This window comes from Diabrotica virgifera, chromosome 8 (assembly GCF_917563875.1).
Source record: "Diabrotica virgifera virgifera chromosome 8, PGI_DIABVI_V3a".
NCBI classification, from domain to species: domain Eukaryota; kingdom Metazoa; phylum Arthropoda; class Insecta; order Coleoptera; family Chrysomelidae; genus Diabrotica; species Diabrotica virgifera.
In genome coordinates, this window is record NC_065450.1 from 212,368,396 (window position 1) to 212,382,808 (window position 14,413).

Genomic DNA, 14,413 nt, shown 5'->3' on the forward strand with positions numbered 1-14,413 from the left:
TTTTGAAGATTTTGGCTTACCACTAAACAACGGGGGCATGGAATTTAAGGAAGCCCCCCCTAAATTCATATTTTTTTTAGTAAAATATATACACTAGTCTATTTCTATATTTATTTTTATATACAATAGTTCAGAAAAACCAGTCTCACATAAGTAACTAGTGACAAATAGCATTAAAAACAGCGTATCTTGCCAGAAGAGCATTGGATACTCGGATTTGCACCCGATCCAGAATTCAATTAAGAAGAAACAGTAGCGATCAACAGGTAGCAAAAACGCGTTCCAAGGTTGCGGCTGTAATTTTGAATATTTTTTCGAGATATTTTGCACACGTATTCGTAATATAATAAAGAATGGCGGTACAGAGCCCAATTTGAAAAATATAATAATATGTGGAAATTACTCTGTAATTAAATACAATATTAAAAAAAACAAACCAACCTGTACGACCATTAAGAAGAACAAAAAAATACAATTTCTTCAAATAAACTTTTTTATCCGATGCCTAGATTTTGTGTCATTTTGGAACTACTAAAATTTTTTATTTCATTAATAGTTCCAAAATGACACAAAATCTAGGCATCGGATAAAAAAGTTTATTTGAAGAAAGTGTATTTTTTTGTTCTTCTTAATGGCGGTACAGGCTCGTTTTTTAATATTGTATTTAATTACAGAGTAATTTCCACATATTAATATATTTTTCAAATTGGGCTCTGTATCAGCATTCTTTATTATATTACGAATACGTGTGCCAAATATCTCGAAAAATATTCAAAATTACAGCTGCAATCTGGGAACGCGTTTTAGCTACCTGTTGATCGCTACTGTTTCCTCTTAAGGATTAGTCTTTCAAATTGTCCTTCATAGAATTATCTTCTCTTAGATCGAAGAATATTTCCTGTTTGGTGAGGTTCCTGCAAAAGGATTTCTGATCCTGTCAAGTTTGAAATAATTTTCAGAGAAACATTTATTACAACTTTCTTGAAAAGATTCCAAGTGAAGAATTATATCAGCAACCAAATCTGGTATTGCATATATTTTATTTTCTTCAAAAAACGGTGACAGCCTAGGAAATGCAGAAACAGTATTTACCTGTATTTAAGAACATAAAAGAACATAAAAGTTTTTCTTGAAAGTTTATTTTCTCATTGGCTGTGAAGGCTCCCTAAATACCCATGTTCAACGTGTTGAGTCTGTCAAAATTGTCAGCTAGATACGCCAATCTTGACAATCATTCTTCATCACAGAACAAGTTTTTCATGTCAATTTTTTTTTCAGTTCAAAGCATAAAACTTCTGACGTCAGTTGAAAAAGACGGGTGAAAATTTTCCCTCGAGATAACTATCTCACTTCTACATGCAACAGCAGAGTTTTGAACGTGCCTTGTTTTGAATATCCTTGAATTAATGGCCCTAGCCTTTATGAGGTTAATAACCATACCTTTAGCAGCTAATTATTCTCGCTGTATGACGCAATGTGTACTTCGGCATTCAGGAGCAACTTTCTTTATTTTTGCTGCTAGCCCTGTCAATTTTTCTGCCATATCTTTTGCTCCATCTGTACATACACCAATACACTTTGACCATTGAACGCCTATTTTGATCATATAAAAATGAGTTCCGCTGTAGTGTTTGATTCAAGTGATTTGCAGACAAAAACTCTTCTATAACTTCTTCATGAAAATCAAATCGTACAAATACGAGTAGTTGTGTAGCAGCGTAATATCGCTTGTTTCACCCACGTGACGCGTACCACCTGAAACCTTCCCGCGTACCAACAGTGGTACGCGTACCACCAGTGGTACGCGTACCACCGGTTGGGAACCCCTGTTTTAGAGCATTTACTAAGAGTGGACAAATGATTTGTTATGTTCAGTCACTTCAAAAATCTTATGCTGGCCAGCTAGAGCTAGATTATCAGCTCATCCAAATGTTCTTGCAGACGTATTAGAAAGATCTAATATACAAGTGTGGGCCAAAGAAAACAGTCCACTTCGATATGTGGCAGTATTTTTGATCTAAGTGGGACACATTTTTAAGGTACATACATCTCTTATTTGTCAACCCCCTCCCTTCCACTTCCCCCACCCCTTATTTTTAAACAGGGAATAGGCGTCGTGTGCTAGCTCATTTGAAAAGTTATTCAATTCTCTATTTAGTAATATATATGTTACAGTTCAAGTTGATTATCCAGTTGAAGTTGACTATTCCTAGTTCGAGTCAACTCAAACGGCTGGTTTCAGAAAATGTTGATTATAAATATAAAATGAAGATTTTTATTTAACATTTACTAGTAAAAGTAAACTCCAACTAGTTAAAGTATACTCTTCCTAATGCCATTTAGTAAAAGTTGATTCACACAAACAACCGATTCTATTTAGAAATTAAATGTTACTGGATATTAGTTCAGGAAATGAAGCATTTTGGCGCGCAATTTTTTCGTTTATCAGGGATTTACTTGAAATCTTCACAGAAGGTAAAGAATAGCCCAAGCAACATTTTCTATATCGTGCCGCTGTACGATGAAACCTTAAAGGTGGTTGCAACCCCATCTCGGGGGCGGGAATTTTTCATTACATTTTAAACAGGGAAATCAATGGAAAATGCACTTCTAAAAAAATTGTTCCTTACGTTTTCTTCGTAAAACTAATATTTTTCGAGGTATTCGCGGTTGAAAGTAACAGTTTTTCGACAAAAAAATCGACTTTTTAGAGGGTTTTTTGAGAATAACTCAAAAAATATACAGTGAATTAAAAACTGTAGCTTTAAAAATTGTATCTTTTAGAAACCGAAACAAAATCTTTTTTTTTATAATTTTTCTACAATCAATACAAACTGAGATACGGCGTGTTAAAGGTTAGCTTTTTTCGTCAAATGCATAATTTGAAATATTCCAAGCCAAATAACGGAAAAAACTCTGCATTTTTCGAGGAAAACTTACAGAATATTTTTTTAAATATAAAATTAGATCTTTCAAAAAAAGTAAGATAGCCCACCAGTTATAGAAAAAGACGAAGATGACATCGATCTCGATGAAGATGACTAAAAAACTATTTGTATTTGTATTTCTTGTAAATTCGTATTTTTGTGTAAATAAATGTTTTTGTACGTAATTTTTTTTCTGTATAGATCTAATAAATTACTTATAAAAATTGCAATGTTATTAAGGGTGATTTTTAAGGGTTGAAGAATTATGATATATCCTAAAGCATAATACAGTCATTATTTAACCAATCAAAACCAAATTTTACCCATATTAAGGTTTACAATGTTTTATATAATTTTTGACAATAAGGGGTAGTTTACACCCCTAAATATAATCAACGCCCTTGGGCATGATATAGAATATGAAGTACATGGTGAGATAATCCTAATCCCAAATTTTTATTCAAATCGATGCAAGCCGAAATCATTCTTTTAAGATAAATAATTTTTTTATATATAGCTCCAACAAGGGTGGTTATAAGAGTTGAAATATTATAATATTATATCCTAAAGCATAAAAAATGATGATTCTAATAAAAACTAAATGTTGACCATATTAAAGTTTAAAATATTATTTTATAATTTTTTACAATAATTAGGGGTAGTTATCACCCTTAAAAACCACAAGCGTGCAAAGACTCAATATAGAAAATGTACTAGAGGGTAAAATGAGCCTAATCCTAAATTTTTTGTACAAATCGATGCTGGACGAAAAAATTGCGAGGTTTATCCATTTTTTCAGCTTCATTTCCTGGCCTATATGTTCAAATCATGATAAATAGTTGAAACGGTCAAAACAAAGATACGCACAGCGCACAGCACAGTCATCAAAAAAGCACGTGAGATTATACTCGTATAATCAACATTTACTAGATCGATCCAGGATTAGTCAACTCAAACTAGTAAAAGTTGAATTAAATTTTTCAAATCAACTTTTACTGCTCGTTTTAGTTGGAGTTGACTCGAACTAGGAATAGTTAACCAGTGCCCGATTTACCACTAGGCCGACTAGGCCGCGGCCTAGGGCCGCAAGCAAAAGGGGGCCGCAGCGTTTTGTAAAAAAAAACTTTTTGTAAAAAATTTTTACTGCTAATTGAATTGAAATCAGTAAACAATTTTTCAAATAAGAGCATGGCTATTCTACTAAACACGTGGTACGGTATTTTACAACGTTTTGACAAGAGTAGCAAAACATTAACTGCTACATACTTGAATGTGACTTGCAACATACAAATCTCTAAAGGAGTACCTATGAATTGAGTCTGAGAAACAACTTTGATTCCTATAAAAAAAAAAGAGGAAAGAAGTTGTCTAAAAATGAAACCTATATTCTTGAAATAAAAAGACGCCCGAAAAGAAAAGCTCTCCCTGGCTAAGACAAAGAAGATAAATCCACTGAACCCCACTTTAATGGCAAAGAAAACTTAAAGATGCAATGTTGTAATTGACACGCTTTATTCAGAATTGAATGAAAGGTCCGAAATTTATTTCAGTCTAGATACGAAGAATATGGATTTAAAACAACTTATCATCAAATGTTGAATGGGTTGCATGTGAGAGTTCATTTTAATGAACTCTCACATCAATTTTCATCATCAATTTCCAATGAAGAAATCGGGGTAAACGTTTCTATTTTGACTAAAAAGTATCGAATCGACATATATGGCGACTTTGGAGAAGAGTGTGTACAGTTCAAAGGCTTTGTTGAAGGTAGTATTTAATGAAGAAAGAAAACCCCATGACAACAAGATTACCAAGCCTCCGAGAAATACACTTTTGAAGTATCTGAAAATCATTCATGAAAAACAGTTAACAACATTATTTCCGAATATGGACACGGCTTTTCGCATTCTACTATACATGATGACATCTAATTCACCTGGAGAAAGATCATTCAGCGTGTTGAAAAGAATCAAAAACTACTTGAGTAACTCGACTTCTGACGAAGAGTCTAGATTGTCTAGTTCGGCCAGTTTTGTTTCAAATGCTGAGCTTTTTCAAGTCTTAGACTTCAAATGCTGAGTCTTTAAAAATTTGAATAAAGATTTTGCAGCCAAAAAAGCTAGAAAAGAGTTTTTAGAGTTTAGATATGATATTGAGAATAATAAATAATGAATTGAACGATCTAGAAGTTTATTTGTTGTATTCTTATGTCTGGTTGCACCAACAGATCTTAAGCTTAAGGCGTACATTAACGAAGCATATGCGTTGCAGCACTGAGTCCTAGATCAATTTTCAGCTTGCCACATTGGATTGTCATGTGGATGGCTTTGATAAGAATTGAAAATTATGGTGCAACGTATGTGACACTTAAATCGGCCCTATCTATAGGCTGAGCTGGGTTAAGCTGGAGCTTAAAATTTGTTGGTGCAACCAGGCATTACCTAATATTTTTATTTTTCAGTACCGTAGCCTATTACTAGTACAGTTCATATTATTTTGCTTGTCCTTTTACTTATAATGTCTTTTCAAATCCGTTTTTTTTGTTGTCATCTGTACTTTTCCCTCCGAATGAAACAAATGGTATTTAATTTTAACAATTAACTACAATACTAATTATTTATAATATAATCATTTTAGCAATATTAATAATTTTTCAAATAACTGCTGTTTGCTAACATTTTGAATTATATATTATTTTCTATCTTCTTCTTAAGGTGCCTTCTCCATTACTGAAGGTTGGCTATAACTACAGCAAATTGTTCTCTATCTTTAGCGGCTCTTAGTATCGAATGTGTGTCCATGATGGTCCAGCCTCTCACGTTCTTCAGCCAGGAGCATTTTCTTCTTCCTTCCACTTTCCCTTCCATTATGAGTCGTAAAAAGTTGTATCTTTCTCCTATGTAAATTATTTCCTAGATAACTCGTTTTTCTGTTTTTTACAATATTTAGGAATTCTCTCTCAGTCTCCATTGTTCTCAGCACCTCGTTGTTTGTCACGTGATCTGTCCAAGAGATCTTCAACATCCTTCGAAAAACCAACATCTCAAAGGCTTCTATAAATATAGAATTCTTTCTATAAATTTTATTTTTCGAAATTTCTATAAATATAGAAATTGTTAGAGCTGTTTTGGGGTTTTAGCCAAATTTGCAAACCAAGATTATTTAATTAGTAAATACATTTCAACCTATTTATGTCCGTATTCAAATAGAACATTAGAGGCATTTCTATTCATTTATGTTATACTTTGTATTACGAATTTCAAAAAGTAAAATTAAAATAAACGTTTTAATTATTATTATTAAGTCTTTAAGCTTTAATTACATAATCGTGAAGTTATCGGGGGCCGCTCGGAGTAATTTGGCCTAGGGCCGCAAATACCCTAAATCCGGCACTGTAGTTAACTCTAACTCAGAATCAACTTGAACTGTAACATATACATTAACATAATTTAAAATAAAAATGTATACCATTTTTATTCAGTTGCAATGCGGAGGCAAAACAATCTTATTTTTCACTTAGAACAGGGAGCGCAGTCCAGCACTCTAAATCGACGATTTTCGGCTCTTATTGGAGTCATCATCGGAAAGGCATAGGCCTACTGCTCTCTGCTCGAAGTGACCAAACCATGAACGTTTATCCCCACATTGCAACTGACGTGTATGGATTAGGTGACTAGCGTCATCTGGCAATTGAAAGGTAAAGTTTTCAATCCTAATAGCAACATTAATAATATTAAAAAATATTAAAAATATTACTAAAAGATTTTTAAATTGAAAAACTTATTTTATTTGCTTATATTGCTTTCATTCGTATCATCACTTCTGCAAGTATCTGCATCTTCCACAAAAACAGAAAAAAAATTATAAATATTTTATTCTTACTTCACAAGTAGATAATGAAGATTCGGTGGATCGTAATCTGTCAGCTACAGTTTTGGGCATCATCGAGTAAAGGAGTTCATCTCCCCTCTGCTTCCAGGACTCCAAAAGTTTATAATTCTTATCTAGCTCATCAGAGCGTTGCTCAGCCTTGTCAAACATGACTTCTAATCTATAAAACAAATAATAAATATTGAAAGAAAGCATAACAATAATAAACTAGTTAAGTTCGAGGAAAATATGTCATGAATATAAATAATAGGACAGCCTCTGGTCCAGGAAATATGTGACGAACTAGTTAAAGCAGTTTCATATAAATTATTATTTTTTTTATTATAGGTTATTCACTTCATGCAATCAATAAACAAAAAAAAATTATAAGCATGTAAGTTGTTTGTTCAAAGTGGTGTAAGTATAAATTTGGATTTGTTATCCAATGATAACAAAAACTCCACTAGCCTCTTAAATTATTGAACTGTGCCCTGAACGGGTAAGTAGTTCACTGCACTGCACTGCACGACACTTGACTTCACTGCTGCTTAGAACCTATGTGGTAGCTCCAGTGGTTTGTGCCTCCTGTCTCCGAGTCTGCTCACTATTATCCAGCAGGTTTAGAGCAAGATTATTAGGGTGGTTTTCTAATTTTACCAAATAGCTGCTGCTGTATTCACTCACTGTCTCCTTTACTGTGGCTACTTGAAGATCTGTGGTTAGTTATAAACCAAGGTGCATTTGTTATGGTCCGTAGTACCTTCGACTGGAAGCGTTCCAATATCTCTATGTTTGAGTTTGCAGCCGTACCCCATAGTTGTACACCATATGTCCATATTGGTTTTAAGGCTACTTTATACACCAATAATTTGTTTTTTAAATTAAGCTTTGACTGTCTTCCCAATAGCCAGTAGTATTTGCTGAGTTTTAAGCCAAGTTGTTTTCGTTTGTTAAAAATGTGCTTTCTCCAGGTCAGTCCTTTATCCAAGTGCATCCCTAAATACTTAACGCTGTCAGATTGAGGCAGATCTTGTCCATTTAGGGCCGGTTGTTCGAACGCTAATCAGCATTGATCACTATCAAATACTTAATTACTGTCACAACTGTCAATGTCAACTTTGGTTGGGTTGCCGAAAACATAATTATTGATGATAATTATGAAATTAGTTAATCAATTATGTTAATAATTGTTATGTTAATTGACTAACTAATCTCATAATTATAATTAACTATGTTTTCAGCAACCCAACCAAAGTTGACATTGACAGTTGTGACAGTAATTAAATTTTTATTACTGTCACATCATTTTTATTACTGTTATTTTAAATATATAAAAAAATTGGACATCTGTTTGTGATGCATTGTATAATGCATAAATCTAAATATATTCTGTGATATACTTAAGCCATACGCTAAATAAAAAAAATAAAGTAATTAAATATTTGATAGTGATCAATGTTGATTAGCGTTCGAACAACCGGCCCTTAGTGTAACAGGTGGCACTGTGCCTTTGCATTTGGTAAATGTAACCTGCACTGATTTTACTTCATTGACTTTGATTCTCCAGTTTCTTGTCCAGTCCTGTATAAATTAATGGAGATCCTTGCAGTTATCTTTCATTTATAAGAAAGAAAGCAGGAAAGACTGCAAAAATTACGTAGAAATTAGTGTATTATGTTCTGTAGCAAGGGTTTATGGACGAGTACAGAAACACCGAATTGGAGAAAAATTTTAGGAATCAGAAGATCAAAAGGGTTTCAGAGCTAGTCGCTCTTGTGTAGATGGGCCTTCACTATTAAACAGCTTATAGAGAATCCTATAGAAAGGGGACCAAAAGAAGAAGAAGCACTTAAAATATGGAGACGGATATATGACCAAATGGATGCCGGATGTGATTTATATGAGCAACAAAATAAAATCAAGGTACTTACTTCGAGTTGTGCTGCCATCCAGCCAGTACCAACTCTTTGCTTAAACCATGAGGATTCAAATCGTTCAGGTAGAGTGCTTGATCAGTGAGATCATCCAAATCATTGATTCTAAAACAACAATCACAATATAGTAGCACCGTCTACCATCTTACAAAGAACAATTAATTACTTACACAGGACTACATAGGTAAATAATGGCATTTATATCTTTAACATACTTCATTTGACCTTTAAGAATAATATTTTTGATTTCTTTGGGGGTAGAAGGGTCTGGTTCTTCGTTAGCAGCAGCACCCTCTTCAATTACTTCGTTATAATTGTGCACGCCTCTATTGCACTCCATTTCAAACATCACTGACTGCAGATTTAACGTCTAGAAATACATAAAATTAATCTAAATGCATAAATCCAGGATCCCACGGCGCGTGGAGTGCCGTTCCTAGGTCCAATCTTGCACGCGCCGTTAAATAGGGTAGAATTGTCGATCTTCTTCGGTCTGTGCGGTGAGTCTTGTCATTTGTCCATAAATCAACACAGTTCAAAGGAGGTCGGACGCTGGAGCGCAAACCTAAACTAACACCTAGATACTCCACGCTCCATGAGAATGACTATACCATATTTCGACGGGCTAACCGTGTTGGGGCGAAGACTGGCACTCCACGCGTCATTGGACTCCTGCTTAAGATGGTTCCAACAAAAACTCTACAAAAAGTATAGCTATAATTATGACATGTGTTCCACGACAAAAAAAATAGAATTACTTATACACCAGGGAAATAAGGCAAAAATATACCATGTTCGGGACACTTGAGCAGCCAGGTTGCAAATGGATTTCTTGGGTACTATATACCTAATATATTATAAATACAGAAATGCCCGTCACAGTTCGGACGAGAAATTTAGTTATTAACAAATAAGGGTCAAAAATGAGAGTTTTTTCGTTTAAATCGCTACAGGTAAAAATAGGGTAATTCAATGTACTATTTATAATATTTTTCTTTTAGTAGATGAGTTAAGGTTTAAAATAGCGTTTCTTGAATTTTGGTCCGATTATTTGTTGCTTCGGATATTGCAAAATAAAACTAAAACTTCGAAAATAAGAAATTTGCTATAACTTTTGCGAAAATGAATTTAGGACCTTCATGTTGCACGAAAAGTTGAGTCAAACAATCCACATAATGCACAAAAAATTTTAAGACGATGCGTCAATTCGTTTAAATTTTATTCAATTTGTTTATCCCAAAGAGCTTTTTTTCGCAATGTTATTGTTCAGAAAATAATAATGATACAGCAATTCTGTGAAAACAAGATGAAAGAAGAATAGTTATGTTTTCAAAGCGTTTAAAAAAATCATTAAAGAGTCATTCTTATCACTCAGAAAACATTTGACTAAAATAGAGTCATTTTTGGCTTATAAACAATTTGAATAACTTTGTTAATATTAACTGTAGGCTAAAACTACAATGGAATTTGATAAACTGGTATTTTTATACGAATTTTAATGAAAAACTTTTTGCCTAGGTTAATTACGGTCAAAATTAGCCACTTGTTTTTATTTAATTGACGGCTACTTTGTTTATAACAATTAAGCAACCTAACTAGAGCCATGTTGAAGTTGAAGATATATAGGTTATGTGTAAGAGTTTGAGTAAACTTTGAACCTCAACAGAGTGATTAATAAAGCTTTAAGAATGGCGTCCGAACGGAATTAACTCGTGGTCGGTGGAGGGAATTACTAAAATACGTGCACTCAAAAATGAAACTGATTCTGCAAACATATGCTGTGATTAATATTGCTGGAACTTGTTGATGGATTTTGATCATAATTTTTTTAATTTGTATGTACTCGTAGTCTTATAGAGTACGTTATGTACACACAACCCCACCTAACATTACGAAATGTTAGGGGGAACTCCCCTTATCACTCAGGGATATGAAAAATAGATTATGACCGAGTCAAAGACCTACCGAATATACATATATAATTTCATAAAAATTGGTCAAGCGGTCTCGGAGGAGTATGGAAACTAACACTGTGACAGGAGAATTTTATAGATGTAAATATATAGATGGCTATTAACAAATAAAGGTTGGTGATAGGAGAGTGAAAATTAAGGGTTGTATGTATTTTATAATTCTACATCATATAAAATTAAGGGAGATAATTTTGTCCAAAAAAATATCAGGAGGGCATCCTCCTTTAACTTATAGGTATAAAAATAGATTAAAACCTCTTCAACGTCCTACAGGATAAACGTGTAAAATTTTATAAAAATCGGCCAAGCCGTTTCGGAGTAGTATGGTAACTAACACTGTTACAAGAGAATTTGATGTATATAGAAGTAACTGCGAATTAAATAATAAAAGTGACTAACTTTGAATCTACTTAACCTAGGAAAAAAGTTTTTTTCTGAAAATTCGTATAAAAATACCAGATTTTGAAATCCCAAAGTAGATTTACTCTATAGTCAATATTAACAAAAATATTCAAATTGTTTAGAAGCCAAAAATGACTGTATTTTACTAAACTTTTTTCGGAGTGATATAAACGACTTTTTAATGATTTTTTTCAACACTTTAAAAACATAACTATAATTCTTGCATGTGGTTTCCACAGAATTGCTATGTCGTTATTATTTTTTGAAAAATAACATTGCGAAAAAAAAGCTCTTTGCGATAAACAAATTGAACAAAATTTAAACTAATTGACGAATCGTCTTAAAAATTTTTGTGCATTATACGGAATGTTTGATTCAACTTTTCGTGCAATATGAAAGTCTTAAGGCCATTTTCGCAAAAGTTATAGCACATTTTTCGTTTTTGAAATTTTAGTCTTATATTGCAATTTCCGAAGCAAAAAATGATCGGACCAAAATTTAAAAAGCGATATTTTCAACCTTGGCTCATCTACTAAAAGAAAAATATTATAAATAAGATATTCAATTACCCTATTTTTACCTGTAGCGATTTAAACGAAAAAACTGCCATTTTTGACTCTTATTTGTTAATAACTAAATTTCTCGTCCGAACTGTGACGGGCATTTTTGTATTTATAATGTATTAGGTATATAATACCCAAAAAATCCCTTTGCAACCTGGCTGCTCAAGTGTCCCGACAAAAACCTTATTTCTCTGGACTAGTGGTAGAAAGTACTTTACTGACAAAAACAGTAAGAAAATAGATTAATGAAATCATGGATTTACGAAGATAATTACATTTTTATAAAAAAGAACTTTTTATAATACCACGTTTTTATTATTTATAGGACACAATATAAAAAAGTATTATAAAAACAATTATTTTTCAAATCAAAATTTTAATCAAAAAAAGGCTTTCTGATATTGGGAATCGAATCCGAGCCTCCTGGGTGAAATCCAGGTATCCTAGCTACTATACAATACATATTGGATGTTAGGTATGGAGATAAATACTTGGCATATAAGTTCTAGTGCAACAGTATTAAAATGACTATAATTTTTTTGAATGATATAACTCAATGCATCCGTGTAAAAGCTGTTAAATATTGCATTGTAAAAGAGTTCTAAGCTATTCTAAAAATTTCAGATCTCCACCTAGTCGGGAAGTATGTTTAAAATCGATTACAAATTTTTTCTCGGATACAGTGACAAAGAGACAAAGAACAAGTAAAGTATACCTATATAAAAACGTTTTAAAATTGCTTTAAATATTTAAGTAGAAAAAAATGTCAAAATCACACATAACTTAAAATGCACACAACGCAAAAGTCTAGGAATATTTTTATAAATAGACCTATTTTGTTTATCTGTAATCAACTTAAAAAAAAGTAATACAAAATTTGTAGTTTAAATTGTTGTTTAATATGTCAAAAACCATAAATTGCAAAAAAATTGGAGGCATGTTTTACATATCACCATAAAATGTCAAAAATACGAAATATAAACTTAAAATAAAGTATGGCCACCACGTTGGTTTATCACAGCTCTACATGTACTGTTCATGCTCCGAATCACATTGTTAATGTCTGCTTGAGGTAGTTGTGTCCATTGTTCTCTCAGAAGTTCTTTTAATTGAAACTCATTGTAGATATGGCCCATATGTGGAGTAATTCTTCGTTGGAGCATGTCCCATACATGCTCAATGGAATTCAAGCCCGGTGATTGTGCTGGCCACAGCAATACACACATAACAATTTGTTACAATATGCGCAACATGTGGTCGAGCGTTATCATGCATAAAGTAAAAATTTTCTCCAACAGCAGCAGCAAACGGGCGCACAACAGGTTCAAGAATAGTGTCCAAATATTGCTGACTTCTGAGAAAGCCACGTGGGAAAATGAGGTCAGTTCTTCCATCAATCATGATTCCGCCCCATACCATTAATGTACCACCTCTGTATGCATACACTTCTTGAAGATGTCGTAATCGTTCTTCATTTCCGGATCGTCTCCAAACTCTTGTCCGACGAGAATCTGGATGAAATCCATATCTAGACTCGTCACTAAACAAAACTGTGACCCAGTCATTGTCAGTCCAATTCTGAAACTCTTGACACCAGGTTAATCTTGCAGCGCGATTGCCTCTAGATAGAGGTGGACATCTCAGTGGTCGCCGACTACGAAGATTGGCTTCATGGAGACGATTCCTCACAGTACTGCGGCTGATTGTTACATTATGTGCAAGCTGTAATTCATTAACCAGCTCGGGTGCTGCGATTGTTGGCTGCCTTCTGGCATTTAAAATTAAATATCGGTCTTGAGCGACGGTTGTAGAGCGACCACGTCCTGGATGTTGCTCGGCTGGACTCCCAGAGTCTCTAAACCGACGCCAAAAACGACTTACGACGCTTTGGGAGACACCCAGCTGGTCAGTAACTTGAGTTTGTCGCATACCAGCTTGAAGGAAGCCCACGGCTCTATTCATCTCGTCCAACGTTAAATGTTGTCGTTGCATGGTAAAAAGACAATATCTTTAACTCACCTATTAAGCAAGAATGGTATAAAGTGACTAAAATTTAAAATAAACAAATCATAAAAATGTCGATTCTTTTGTCCCTTATAAAAAACATTTTAGAACACGTATTGCTATCAGTTCTACAATTTTTTTTTGATAAGGAGTGAGTGTCTGTATCAACAATAATTATAGTACAAGCAAATTTAAATGGTCATGAAATTTTTGTCATTGGTATTGTCAAATTATTAAAATATTCTTAGACATTTGCGTTGTGTGTATAAATGCAATAACACCAAAGAGATTATTACAAGCATTTTTGCTTTTGTTTACTTACGTTTTTCCATGTAAACGATATACCCTTTGGCCTCCGTAATTTAAAGTAGTTAGTTAAAGGTTTATCGTAAAAATTTTCTGTTCCTTTCCATATTTCCAAAAATTTTTTGCCTGTTGATATAATGTGCATTTGGTCGTCAAGTATTAAGCAAAATGGAAAAAGATCTAAAAGGATCTCGCTTGAAAAAGACGTCAACAAGCCACTTCTATGAAAGGATTCTTTTCGTGACTTATGAAGCATCTAGAAAAAAAAATAATAAGAAAAAAGAATAATTCTATATCGCATTGGTAAGGTTTTAAGATTGTATTAGTTTTGATGTACATTAACTTTCTATAATAAAAGACAGTATTTTTAAAGAAAGATACAAACGGGGTGAGGAGGGGGACGATCAGTGTATATGGTATATGTCTTATTTGTT

General features: G+C 33.3%; 1 protein-coding gene across 1 annotated transcript in view; it reads right to left on the reverse strand.

Moving 5' to 3' along the window:
• LOC114331778 (soluble guanylate cyclase 89Db-like) overlaps positions 1–14,413 on the reverse strand; it is a 56,131-nt gene that overhangs the window by 12,943 nt on the left and 28,775 nt on the right. The window contains exons 5-8 of the mRNA XM_050657618.1: positions 13,996–14,235; positions 8,902–9,101; positions 8,729–8,836; positions 6,810–6,978 (exon numbers count right to left, since the gene is read on the reverse strand). Of these exons, the coding sequence (XP_050513575.1) occupies positions 6,810–6,978; positions 8,729–8,836; positions 8,902–9,101; positions 13,996–14,235 (717 nt within the window). The remainder of the gene's footprint in view (positions 1–6,809; positions 6,979–8,728; positions 8,837–8,901; positions 9,102–13,995; positions 14,236–14,413) is intronic.